The sequence below is a fragment of the Euprymna scolopes genome, chromosome 39, assembly GCF_053919585.1.
Source record: "Euprymna scolopes isolate OS-2025 chromosome 39, ASM5391958v1, whole genome shotgun sequence".
Lineage (NCBI taxonomy): Eukaryota > Metazoa > Mollusca > Cephalopoda > Sepiida > Sepiolidae > Euprymna > Euprymna scolopes.
In genome coordinates, this window is record NC_136520.1 from 60,428,916 (window position 1) to 60,443,813 (window position 14,898).

General features: G+C 31.8%; 1 protein-coding gene across 1 annotated transcript in view; it reads left to right on the forward strand.

Moving 5' to 3' along the window:
• The window catches only part of LOC145263803 (UPF0415 protein C7orf25 homolog), a 707,479-nt gene that overhangs the window by 34,682 nt on the left and 657,899 nt on the right, over positions 1-14,898 (forward strand). Inside the window, exon 2 of the mRNA XM_080120866.1 lies at positions 3,103-3,251. Coding sequence (XP_079976992.1) covers positions 3,105-3,251 — 147 coding nt within the window. The 5' untranslated portion in view covers positions 3,103-3,104. The remainder of the gene's footprint in view (positions 1-3,102; positions 3,252-14,898) is intronic.

The window sequence follows — 14,898 nt, forward strand, 5'->3', positions numbered from 1 at the left end:
ATGGTTTAGAATAATTTTGTGACATTTTAATGGTTTAGAATAATCTTCTGTAACATTTTAATGGTTTAGAATAATCTTTTGTGACATTTTAATGTTTTAGAAAATCGGTGACATTTTAATGTTTTAGAAAAATCTGTGACATTTAAATAGTTTAGAATAATCTGTAACATTTTAATGTTTTATAATAATCTTCTGTGACATTGTTATGGTTTAGAATAATCTGTGATATTTAAATGTTTTAGAATAATAATCTGACATTTTAATGGTTTAGAATAATCTGACAGTTTAATGGTTTAGAATAATCTGTGAAATTTTAATGGTTTAGAAAATTCTTTTGTGATATTTTAATGTTTTAGAATAATCTTTTGTGACATTTCAATAATAATCTTCTAAACAACATTTTTAATGTTTTAGAAACAATTCGGAGACATTTTAATGGTCTCGAATAATCTTTGACATTTGAATACTTTAGAATAATCTTTTGTGAAATTTAATGGGTTAGAATAATCTGTGACATTTTAATAGTTTAGAATACACTTCTGTGACATTTTAATAGTTTAGAATACACTTCTGTGACATTTAAATAGTTTAGAATAATCTGTGACATTTAAATAGTTTAGTATAATCTGTGACATTTAAGTAGTTTAAAATAATCTGACATATTAATGTTTTAGAATAATCCTTCGTGAAATATTTATGGTTTAGAATAATCAGTGACATTTTAATTGTATAGAAAAATACGTGACATTGTAATAATTTAGAATAATCTTCTGTGACATTTTAATGTTTTAGAATAATCTTCTGTAACATTTTAATGTTTTAGAATAATCTTCTGTGACATTTTAATGGTTACGAATAATCTGTAACATTTTAATATTTTAGAATAATCTGTGACATTTTAATGTTTTAGAATGTTCTGTGACATTTTAGTACTTTAGAAAATCTTTTATGACATTTTAATAGTTTAGAATAATCTGTGACATTTTAATAGGTTAGAATAATTTTCTTTCACATTTTTATGTTTTAGAATAATCTTCTGTCATTTAATAGTTTAGAGTAATCTGTGACATTTTAGTGGTTTAGAATAATCTCATGTGGCATTTTAATGGTTTAGAAAAATCTTATGTGGCATTTTAATAGTTTAGAATAATCTGTAAAATTTTAATAGTTTAAAATAATTTTCTGTGACATTTTAATAGTTTAGAAAAATCTGACATTTTTTTAGTTTAGAATAATCTATGACATTTTAATAGTTTAGAATAATTTTCTGTGACATTTTTATGTTTTGGAATAATCTTACATTTTATAGTTTAGAATAAATCTGTGATTTTAGCCTCTTAGAATAATCTTTAATTATTTCTGTGACATATTAATGGTTTTGAATAATCTTCTGTAACATTTTAATAGTTTAGAATAATCTGTAACATTTAAGTGTTTTAGAATAATCTGACATTTTAATGTTTTAGAATAATTTTACGTTTTAATAGTTTGTGACATTTAAGTGTTTGAGAATAATCTTATGTGACATTTTAATAGTTTAGAATAATCTGTGAAATTTTAATGGTTTATAATAAACGTCTGTAACATTTTAATGGTTTAGAATAATCTGTTACATTTTAATAGTTTAGAATAATTTTCTGTTACATTTTAATGTTTTAGAATAACTGTGACATTTTAATGGTTCAGAATAATCTTCTGTGACATTTTAATAGTTTAAAATAATCTGTGACATTTTTGTGGGTTAGAATAATCTTTTGTGACATTATACTGTTTTAGAATAATCTTTTGTGACATTTTTATGGTTTTGAATAATCCTCTGTGACATGTTAATGGTTTAAAATAATCTTCTGTAACATTTTAATGGTTTCAAATAAATTTTTGTAACATTATAATGGTTTAAAATAAATTTTTGTAGCATTTTAATGGTTTAAAATAAATTTTTGTAGCATTTTAATGGTTTAAAATAATTTTCTGTAACATTTTAAAGGACCCAACACATTGTAGATGAAAATCTCATAAAGAAACAGGACAGGAAGAGGAAAGAAATGCGACTCAATTTTCCAGTTTTAACAAATGGCCTTTATCCTTGGTATTTCCAACAACAAATTGCATCTTGCTTTACGCAGTTCATTTCTTGCATTGACACGTCTTTTTAAGACGCTCTCGTCACCCACAGATCGCTCGCTGTTATTTTCCGGCCATGGGATGAACGTGTGCTTCTTCCTCGCTTTTTCGGCCACCTGTGTCTTCTTATTACTGCTGAGACGTCACTTAGCACAGCCGACTTTGTCATTTGCATATTAGATCTGTCATATGGCTGCTGCTAACAGCGTCCACAGCTCTATTGCAGACCTAGCATGCTGGTTTTTAAAAATTGCAAAATTGGAACTTGGCAGGTGTAAATCGATTTACTGTGTATCTACTATGCATGCGCAAATATACATTTATACATTAATTTGTGAAGTTTTGATATGCATGTGTCCTGAGGTCAGATGACAGCGAATACCGCTGGGAGGCTGCATGTTTTGGTTTCTGTTCTAGTTGATGGCACCCAAGTCATATTTCTTTTTTGGGTACAATATAATAATCAATAGAGAATTGGCTATATAATAATAAATACGAAATTTGCATAAATTAAGATATAATATTCAAGCATATTTTACAACAAAACAATGCTGGGCGACATGCTATTTAGTAAATAAAATAAGCGTAGTAGTCTGAATATTCAAGCATTGAATATAAGATTAAGTGAAAAATTCAAAAGCAAAAAAGTGAAATCGTTTTTTTTTTCCTTTTTCTATTTTTTTTTTTTTTTTGTTGATTTCAAGGTGCTAGTGCACTTATTGATCCGCGCTATTTTTTAAAGAGTATTTTAAAGTTTAGTTAAAGTTTTATGATGTCTGTTTTTATTAAATTGTGAAGTTAAAGTACAGAATAGCTACAAAACACCCCCTCCCCTCCCCATGTTAAGAATGGCTTTCGAAATAATAACGTTATTATTTCAGCACGGATCAATAAGTGCACTAGTACCGATTTCAATATTTGAAAACTTTTTAGCCCCAAAAACAAAAGGAAAATATTTTTTATTTTAATCCTGTTAAGGAATGGCTGATTCTTCTACAAGCCCTCGTCTTCAGGTGTGTTTGGATCTTGTAGCTGACTTTATCCAACACTGTCGGAAACTGTCGCGTATCAAAGGATATTCCAAACTAGAAAAGAAATGCCGAGCTGAAATGAAGTTCCTAAAATCGGTAAGTCTCCAAGATAAAATTATTCTTTATTTTTCGTTATATATATATTTTTGAAGAATCTTTTTTACGTGCATGAAACTTTTATCAAAAATATATCATATTTCATATAAAAAGAAAATGCATCCTGTCAAAAAGACTTAATGCAAGCATTTGCGTGCAAGGAAGGAAAACGTCCTACTGCTTAGCTAAGTGAAATTGAATACACTGGCAGCGTTCTCATGCTGCTACTATCACTAATAAAAAACAATAACAAAATTAACTTGTATATTAATTTTTATATATTTTTAAAAATTAATAAATATAAACATATTATGAGTAAATAATAATATAAATATATAAATAAAATAATATTAACACATTCGCTGCCAACTACGAATATTCTAGCACCCTGGCATTTACTTAACGTTGCCCGCTACGAGTAAACTTGTAGTATTTTTGGCCCCCCCCCCACGACAAAAGGAGGGTGGACCTGTAAATTAACCCTTGTCCGTTCGCACTTTTCTCAATAACTACGCTTTGGAATTTTTTGAAATTTTGCACAAACATTAAACATGATATGAGTAAAAAAGTAACAGAATGAATTTTCCGGGAAAACTCTGGTTGCCCCCCTAGGAGTGCCTTTAGAGTTAAAATGGCTAAAATTGACACTTTTGTACTCATTAAAAAAAATTTATGCCTTGAATTTTTATAAAACTTTTTGAAAAGTTGTAAATAACTGATTTCTATATAATTTTTTTTGTCTATACTTTTCGATAACTCTTGGGTGTGTCCCAGGGGCTCTTTTAGGGCTAATAAAAACACTCCGTTTTGGGGACTATTTTACCATATTTGTCCAAAGTTTTCTGTGTATGTCTACTTAGCAGTTTTGCATGGTGCTGAACTCAAATTTAAATATGCTAAGGCCTTTGAGGCTAAATGGGGCGGGGTGCAAATGATGGTCTTAGTCATTTCTTTTTTTGCATGGTGAAGAACTCAAATTTACATATATTAAGGCCTAAAACTGCACCATTTGTTAATTTTCACAGGATTTGATGTCTCCTGGGGACTTTTGGGGCTAAATGTGGGGGGGGGGCTGAACTTAGTCATTTTTTTATGCCTCGTTCACTGTGCACGAACGGGGGGGGGCATGCATGCTTCACTTTTTCTATTAGTTAATGTGCGCTCGGCACGTACGATAACTGTCTTTAACTTGAATTGGCATCTCAAAATAACACATATTGAATAAAATGTTTACGAGTTATCTCGTATTTGGCCCCTGCCATGTATTATGTTTTTTCCAAGCAAATACATATACAAGTATACAAGCTGAACGATTCACTATAAATAAAAGCTGATTTGAGTTATTTTTATTACAAAAAAATGCAAACTGACAATTGCTTTAGTAAAATGTAGCTTGTGACAATTCCTTTAAAAAAGAAAAAAAAAAAATAGAAAAAAGGTGGGCCTTGCAATTCTTGCAAATTCCTATTAAAAAAGTTATTTTATTACACACAATATACAAGCAAGTAAAAAACTGAAAATTCCTTTAAAAATAAATAAATACAAATTTAATAAATATTCCATATTGTATTCATGTGCATTATTTGTTGACTTTATTATTTGAAAATTTCAGAAAAAAATAGCTTGGCAGCGACAATAAATTTAATAGAGCTATAGCTGGCAGTGAATGTGTTAATAATCAAAGAAAAGGAGGGTGATAAGTAGTATCAGGGATTCGTCCGAATCATATAAATATCACACACACTTTCCTTTTTGGAGACAAAGACGAACGACACACATAAAGAAGACATTTTCTTTTTTCTGATAACATAAATGAGTTAGCCTAATTAGTCTGGAACAAAAACTAGAACCAATATTCAGAACATTATTGTTCTAGTGTTTAAGGGAGGTGGTGTTTGATCAACACTGCTGGGGAAAAATGATTTAATATACTGTTTTATTTTTAAATCCTCAAAACAGTTTTTCATGTTAAACAACTGATGGTCTTTGCAATATCATTAGGACTATTGTGATTTAATACAGTAGAACCCCGGTATATGGTGGCCCTTGGATACGTTTTTTTTTTCAGGTTATAATGTAGAATACAATGTTTTTCCGGCCCCTGGTTACGATATTTGCCTCACCTTACGGTGTTATTTATAATGTTATTTGATTATATACATGTGTATTATATACTGTATTGTATTTTGTTACACACATTTTTAATGTTGTATCTCTGTGTTTTACTGTATACTGTTTTGTTTTTAAATCCTCAAAACAGTTTTTCATGGTAAACAACTGATAATCCCTGAAATAAAATTAGGATTATTGTGAAGTCATGAAAGCAAATTGATTTAGTGATTGCATGAAATCTATTGACTTACTGGTGGAAAAATTTTCCAATGAAGAACTAAAGCAATTTTATTTTTAAGTTTTTGAAAAGTTTCAAAAGTTAAAAACTTCCAAGATGGTCGGGTTTCAATCCTGGCTTGAGGTGGTTGCCTGTCTAGCCGCACTGATGAGCCTTGAAACAGCGAAACAGTACTGTATGTGGATGACTATAATGCTCCTCACCTTGAGTTGAGCATATTGAGAAGTGATACATGAATTACCATTAGCGTATAAGCGACGCTCTTTGTGTAAACAAATTGAGCGGCGGTATTTCGGACGATGTCAAAAACATCGTTAAATTCACTACTCGTTCAGCGCCCGCCAATAGTGTAATGGTTAGGAGACTTGACTGCCATACAGACGGTCGGGTTTCAATCCTGGCTTGAGGTGGTTGCCTGTCTAGCCGCACTGATGAGTTGTGAAATAGCGAAACAGTACTGTATGTGGATGACTATATATATATATATATATATATATAAAATTTATTTTTTAGTAAATAAACTAGCCTGGATTCTCGGCATTGCCCGGGTATTTGGAGATGTGTGTTAAGCAAAAAAAGAAAAAAAGTGGTAGTAGGTAGGCTGGCTCGAACCTGTACTGCAAAGGAGAAAAAGAACGTGAAAAAAAAAATGTAACATCTTTGCCTTTGCGTCCATCGCCAAACTGGAAGTGGCAAAGGTTTAAATTAAGGCTAGTCAATCGAAAAGAGGGGATGACGTTCCAAAATATCGGCAAAAAAACAACCCCTCCTTGTAGAAAAGTACCCAGTTGAAGGTGAAAGAAATTAATGTTTTTAGCCAATTTTTCGATATTTATCGTCTGAATGGTCGAGCTTCAAAACAATATCAATCGCATAAAAATCTGTCATCTCTGTCGAAAGTTTTTGGCAGACATACAAACGTACATACATACATTTAAACAGACAGGTGAGATTTATATTATAGACTAGCGGGGGGGGAGGTACCCGGCGATTCCCAGGTGTTTTGGGGTGTGTGTGGTTTTGGGTAAATCAAAACCCCAGGAGTGGGTGGGGGTTTAAAATAATAAAAAAAGTTTTGTTAGGTGAGTATGAGGATCGAACCCGAACCTTTGAGGCAAAGTTGGAAATTAAAGCGTGAAAAAAAAAACGTGCGACGCTAACCACTGGGCCACGGTGACATACAACAGAAGATGTTTGAATTTATTTAAAAACAGAATTGACACGTGGCCGCAATAAAAGTTAACTCTGCTGCTTCTATCTGACCTAATTAATGAGGTCAAATAGAAGTCACGCAATTAACTTGGGTTTGTTTACCTAACTTTGACTGTTTTTTTTCCCCAGCAGATGTTGGGAAAGGGGAAACCAGCTCACCATTGTCCAGATTGATTAGCAATTGTCTGATATAAGAGGAGTTTGTCCCCACATTGATCGAAGCTGATTGCTTGTGGACGTTCCCGGTGCGATGCCGAGAATGCACGGATTGAATTTAGTTTCACTTTATTTATACTGAAAGGCAGGACAAACAGGCGACAGAGCGAAATAGCGCGAATCTCATAAAAGTCGACGGAAATAAATGCAGAAGCGACCCACGTTTCCAAATCGTAGATATTATTATCTAGCGGGTATATAAACAGTTGTAAGTGATCATAACGACCCCGGGACCGTGTGCGAAAGAAGCCTTTGCGAGACATACACGAAATGGTCACACACATTTTGCCTTTTATATATATAGATATACACTATGTCATGTCGATAACAGAGCTATCATTTTGGTCAAAATATGACCTCGTTGGGTGACCTATACTTCCGGCTACATTGGAAGCCAGATCTATAAATATCTTCCTCTTTTTATTGAACACTCTCAATGACCTCATTATATTGGTTTTTACTCTTGGATACCTTTAATCTGGAACTGTATATATCTATATAATTATAAAACTTTGTGGACTTGGCTTGCTTTCTTGCTTGCATCTTGCCCTTGCTGATCGGGCGATTCCATCGTTTAAAAAAGGAATAACAGGTGAATTTATATATATATATATATATATATATATATATATATTTGTTTACAAACAGGTGGTTTGAGCACTGTAAAAGTGGTGGCCGGATGTTTGTTTAAATAGACAGTCAGACAGGTTATTTGCGGGCGTCGCTTCCGTGGTCAAGTGGGAAAATTGCCGACTTTCAACAAGACGGTTCTAGGTTCAATTCTTGGCTTGGAAGAGGTACTAGTCTAGCGGCACTGATGAGTTGTGATACAACAAAACAGGACTGTATGTCGATGACTACAAATATATATATATATGTGTGTGTGTGTATATATATATATTTATGCGTATGAGCATGGTTCAGAGACTAAGGAATGAGGGTGGAGAGCTTATGTTTTAGTTTCAATTCTATCTCTAATGTTACCCAAATAATATATACAAGATTTCAATAAGTTTCCAGACTTTTTTTTGCATTTGAAATTATTGTAGATTCTGGAAAATTCACTATGTTATTGCTATACATCTTATGAGATGACTGACCAATTTTTATGATTTCAGGTTCAAATAAATAGCTACAGCAGGAATTGGAAGATAGCCTACTAAAGCCTGATTGTCACAGCTGGTGAATTTTAAAAATGCAATCTGGATGTGAAGACACTTTAGAAGAATGATTATGCAATAAAATTATGTTTTAAACTTTGAAAGACTGACACAGAAACGTATGGAATGCTTCAGACTGTTTTTGGAACATCTTGCATGAATTGAGCATCAGTTTTTTTTGAGTGGCATAAGAGATTCAATGAAGGAAGGGAATCTGTGATGGATGATGAGAGGTGTGGGAGGAATGAGGAAGTCAGAACACCAGAGTTGATTGGCCAAATAAAGAATTTCATGCATAAAGACCGTTGTTTTTCTATAGAGTCAATAAGTGCACAGTTCGATGTCAGTGTGGGAACTGTTCACACAATTATTTCCAAGGAACTGAAGATGTGGAAGATTTACATAAAGTTTCTCCCAAAGGTGCTCGGAGAAGATCACAGACTATTTGACGAAGATTGGGATCACGACAGTTCCTCACCCTCCCTATAGTCAAGACTTTGCTTCCTGTGAATTTTGGTTATTCCGTAAGCTCAAGAATAACTTAGAGGCTGTTGTTATGATACAATTGACGAGATGAAAGAGGCTGTGATGAAGATCATTGACATGCTCACACAAGAGGGCTTCAATGGAGCCTTCCAGAAGTTGATGAAACGGTACAACAAATGCATTGCAGCCGGAGGAGATTACTTTGAAAAGGACTAGAGTTTCATGTGTGTACTATCAATAATAGTGCCTATACGTTTGCAAACTTATTGAAGGCACCTTGTGTGTGTGTGTATATATATATATATATATATATATATATATATATATATATATATATATATATATATATACTTATTCCAGGTTTTAAAATATCCAAAAGTAAAAACCATAAGTATAAGTTTATTAAATGAAAAGCTTATTTAATAAAAAAAACCTTTTTCATTAAATATTGGCCTCGAATAAGACCAGAGGTCTTGTTGCCTCACAATATTTTTTTAAGACTGGAACAGTAAATTTATTGTAGCGACTAATGATAATTTTGTTTAACTACATTGAATAAAAAAATCATATAAGCATGCATAATAAAATGAAATATTAAAATAATAAAAGGGTAACCAAGTTACAGAGAAATTGAATAAATAAGTAATTTTATAATTAAATCTCATTTGTCTGTTTAAATGTATGTATGTATGCATGCATGTTTGTTTGTCTACCTAAAACTTTCGACAGAGGCGACAGATTTTCATGAGATTGGTATCATTTTGAAGATCGACTATTCGGACGACAAATATCAAAAATTGGCCCAAAACATTAATTCCTTCACCCTCAACTGAGCACTTTTCTACAAGGGGGGGGGGGTAGCTTTTAACAAAAATTAATTATTTTGGAAAGTCATCCCCTCTTTTCGATTGACTAGCCTTAATTTAAACCTGCGCTCCCACTTTCGGTTTAGCGATGGATGTAACGGCAAAGGTGTCACGTTTTTTTTTTGTTCTTCATTTTCTTCACATTCTTTTCCTCCTTTGCAGTACGGGTTCGAGCCATCCTGCCTACTTCCAAATTTTTTTTTTTTTTTTTTTTTTTTTTTTTTTTTGCTCAACACACACCTCTAAACACTCGGGCAACACTGGGTACCCAGGCTTGTTTTATAATAAAACATTTTTATACCAGAAAACGAATATGAAAGTTATTTTTCAGTAACGAAAACGTTCCTAGTTCAACATGTTTCAGTAAAGCGTTTGACTGAATCAAAGTTATAAGTCAAAATGTTCGTTGTGTGAATATGTGCATATTTGTGTATTTAGCAGCTTAGCATTGTGTATGTGTGCGCGTTACCTTTGTTCTTGTATTGCGTGTGTAGACGAAGCCGGTCTTCTAGTCGTGGAGTTCTTTTTATTTTACTTTTTTTTGTAAGAGAACACCTTCTCCCATCCCGAGATGGTTTGCAGAGAATGCGTTCTTGTGGTTCGTTTTTGTTGGGCCGGATGCCTGTCCCCTTGCTTTAAAGGAGTTCATATTTTCAGACTTTCGCGTATAGGTGTTACTGTCTGGATCTTAGATCTTGGCTGAAAATACCTTCATGTTAAGTGAAGAGGAAAGCGAGTTCTTACAAAACAGAAGAGAAGAGTATAAGCAATTAAAACCATTTGCGTTTTAGCGTTCGTAAGAATCACTTTGCGATTCAATCACCACAGCAACACTATTAATAAATGTATGGCCTTTGTTTCGTCTTGTTGCCAGACTCATTCGTCTCCTCAACATTTGAGCTCATAGTAAAAAGGTGTGTGCAAATAGATGATGTTGGCTCAGAGTGCCCCCCCCTTACCTACTTTTGGGGGAGCTGGTTTTACCTCACATTAAAAATGGCCTTGTGCCTAATTTGCTTTGGTGGGGAAGCAAATAAATACATTAAATCTAAATGTTTTTTAGGGCACCTGTAGAAATCGATATCGTAGCAGTTAGATCATAATGAGTATCACCAGAGATACAGTTTTACGTGGAAGCTAATGCCAACATAATTAAAAATTGTCTCTCGGGTCACATGTGGACACGAAGGGACACTTAGTGAAGAAAATGAAAGACAAAAATGATACAAACAAACAAACAAACAAACAAACAAAAAATAACCAAAAAAAGAAAAAAATAACAACCAAGAAAAAAATAAAAGAAAAAATAAAAAAAAACGGGGAAAAAAGGGAAAAAAAGAAAAAAAAACAGAAAAAAAGGGGAAAAAAAGAAAAAAGGGGGGAAAAGGGAAAAAAGAAAAAAGGGTGAAAAAGGAAAAAAAGGGGGGAAAAAGAAAAAAGGGGGAAAAATAAAAAAAAACAGAAAAAAGAAAAAAGGGAGAAAAAGAAAAAAAAAAGGGGGGAAAAAGATTAAAAAAAAAACAGAAAAAAGGGGAGGGGGGAGGGAAACGGGCTGGGTTTTTTTTTTTTTTTAAATCCAAAAACGGAATAACAGTTTATTTTGTAATTCAAAACACGAAGGTTAAAAGATCAGACACTTGCAATATTTTTTCTCTACTTTTTAAATGAATATTTATTTATTTACAATTAGCGAAAGGGGGCGAGGCATCCGGCTTTGCCCGGGCGCAAAATACGTTAAAATGTGATATTTTAATTTGTCCAGATTAACCTAAATACGAACTCTTGGGAACGTAGCTATTACAGTTTTCAATAATCAATCAAAAGATGAATTCCCTTCGTGTTCTTTGAATTTATTGAGATTTTTTTTTAGGGAGGGGGGGGGTTATAAACCTGGCCATGATTTTTTTTTTAACCTTTTTTTTTTTTAGTTTTTTAATTATGAAGGCTTTAAATATCTTCATTTTCTTTTATAAACATGTTCTTATCAAATCCTTTTTCGTTCAAAGAAAAAAAAAAAAATCAAACAAACTTTTCTGAGGAATATGCTTTTGTCTCTAATGAGTTGTTTGGTAGACTACCGCTATTCAACGAAACACGTGTAAGACATGTCTATATGATTTCTTATATTTTTAATCCTATGGTGTCTTTAAATGTAGGAATATTGGATCTGTTACCCTTACATGTGTACCAGCATGGTGGCTACATACAGAACAGACATTAATAAACGTCTACATTTGACACCAGGAGAGATTGTTTATAGCTCGATGAATAAAAGATGTCTATAATTCAATGAAGAAGGTCAGAGTCGCCCGAAATATGTGATTTATATTGTCATCATTTATTAAAGAATAAGTATATCAAATTTTACTTTTAAAATGATTTCTTATGTATACACTAAAATTTTTATTTTTTAGAAACGAGCAAAGTTATAAACTACTAACTTAGAATGAGTGCTTTATGCCAAATTGATGGTTGAATATGGTTGGATTTGTACTAATTTTTGCATACATTTTTACAATCATTTCTTATGTGTGTGTGTGTGTGTGTGTGTATATATATAACTTTTTAGTTTTTTATTATCATTCATGGAAAAAATCTCTTAGCATCGAATTTAGTTTTCAAAAACGTCATCTATTATATAAATCTCACCTGTCTGTTTAAATGTATGTATGTATGTATGTATGTATGTATGTATGTATGTATGTCTTGTTTTTAATCCTTCAGGGAGATTAGCCGCCCTCCTCACCAAACAAGTCTGGTGGGGAACCAGTTTAGTCGCCGGTGACCCGACCATGAGGCAGGTCGTACTGGGTTACATGGTACCAGTAGCATATGACATGACCTGACTGAGGATTAAAAACAAGACCTTCCAAAGGGCGAATGAACTCTTTTTCGGGATCAACGGCCAGCTAGCACCATGTGTGTTTGTGTGTGTGTTGGGGTGGAGAGGGCTCCCGTAAGCCGTGGTGAAGGCAACCTTTCTAGGAGAAGCAAATCTCTGATTTAAAAAACCATAAAGGGGGAGACCAGTACCCGCATTAAGCTGGTCTGCAGTATAACTTGTTGCTGACTATCTTGCTCTTGCTTGTTGCTGGATCTCAACATTTTGAACAGAGAGAGAGACTTGGCTGTCGTACAAAGCTAAGACTCTGTAACATCATCTGTGTATAGATACTCCCTCAAGAATTTGTCTATAAAAATGGTCCTGTGGCGATGGAAGTAATTTTTGGGCTTTAAGTGTCTGAGGGAGTGGCACTCGTCTGGCAAGATGTTGCAATCATCATGTATGTATGAATAAAACTTTCGACAGAGACAACGGATTTTCAGGAGATCGGTATCATTTTGAAACTCGACCCTATAACAATGGCTATTCCTTAGACATTGTGGAATCCGCAATAAAAAAAATAAAGGTTCTAATTTTTATAAAGTCTCAGAAACTACAGTAGACACATCATATATATATATATATATATATATATATATATATATATATATATATATATAGTAACAATGGGTACTATTTTCTTTTAAAAGAATTAATACATTTACTAATACATTAAAATAAACTCTGCTTCTTAGATGCAAGGTCTAATTACCTCTATAATATATATATATATATATATATATATATATATATATATATATATATATATATATATATATAATTTACTTTATTGATTGCCCTGCTTGCTTCTCACATGGACAAGTGTATGTAGTGTGTTCTACCGCTGGAAAATCAGACAATCTCTACACCTGCACAGAAAAAAGGCCACCTCAAAATATTATGCATCCACAAATATTAAAAACATAAACATAAAAAACATACATTTTGTCTTTTTTGTGTTCCATTTAAACAAATTGAGCCACAACAACATGTAGCTGGGTAGAGCTAGTATTTATATAAAATATTTTACTTTATATATGCATAAGATTTATATATATATATATATATATATTACTTTATATATATATATATATATATGCATAAGATTTATATATATATATATATATATATATATATTACTTTATATATATATATATATATATATATATGTATATTTTATGTTATATGTATTTTACTTTATATATGCATATTTTATTTTGCATACGTACGTATATTACTTTACATATATATATATATATATATAAGTTTACTTTATATATTACTTTATATCTGAAAATACTTTATATATGAAATATTTTACTTTATATATATTTTTTCTTATATATATATATATACATACATAATGTTACTTTATATATATATATAAATATTTTACTTTATACATATATATATATATACACAACATTTTACTTTATATAAAATATTTTACTTTATATATATATATATATATATATATATATATATATATATAAAAATATATATATTACTTTATTCTTCATATATAATATTTTGATTGCAGAATTTTCCCTCTGTACCAAAGTATCGTGGGTTTGCAATAACAGAAGCCATATACAAATTTAATAATCGCAGCATCGTAGGAAAATGTAGAATTAATCATGGTTTCAACTGATAGCGGTGTTAGGATTTAATAATTAGGGAGGAAAATATGATCTCCTTTCTCTGTAGATGTGGCGGTTTCGATGCTGCTGCTCATTGGATGTAATGCAACATATTATTATCATCAGTGAATGTGGCAGTAATAGTGGTCGTATGCTACATATGATAGTGGCTGTCATGGTAGATGTATTGAATTTGTATTTGGCATCTGTTATTGCAAACCTACGGTACTTTGGTACAGAGGGGAATTTCTGCAATCAAAATATGTATAGAGAAGACATATAACATTTTACTTATATATATATATATTATAATAGAAAAATGTGAGCATGAAAAATAATATGGTTAAACTTAAGTATGGAAAAATAAAGGACTAGTTATTAACTGGAAAAGAAAAGGACAAGATATTCTAGTAAAAAATATAATAAATTCATAACTTAAAATGTTGCAGCATTAAGAATGGATTATATAATGTTACAAATTGAATTAAAAAGAATCTTAATGCTGCAATATTTTAAATTATAAATTTATTATATTTTTTTACTAGGATATCTTGTCCTTTTCTTTTCCAGTTTTAACAACTAGTCTTTTACTAGTCTTTTATGTTTAAGCTTAGCCATATTACTTGTCATGCTCGCGTTTTTCTATTGTAATCCATGATTTTTCCAGGCTTCCATTAAATTCAGTTATTCTTTGTTTAATTTCAGTTTTATATTTTTGCCCCCATAAACACATATGTAATAACAATGTAGCACTTGTCTGCTCTCAATAAAATCCCCCCCCCAATTATCTCCCTTCCATTCTTTCCTTAGTAGTCACTGAAGCGACGTGGTTG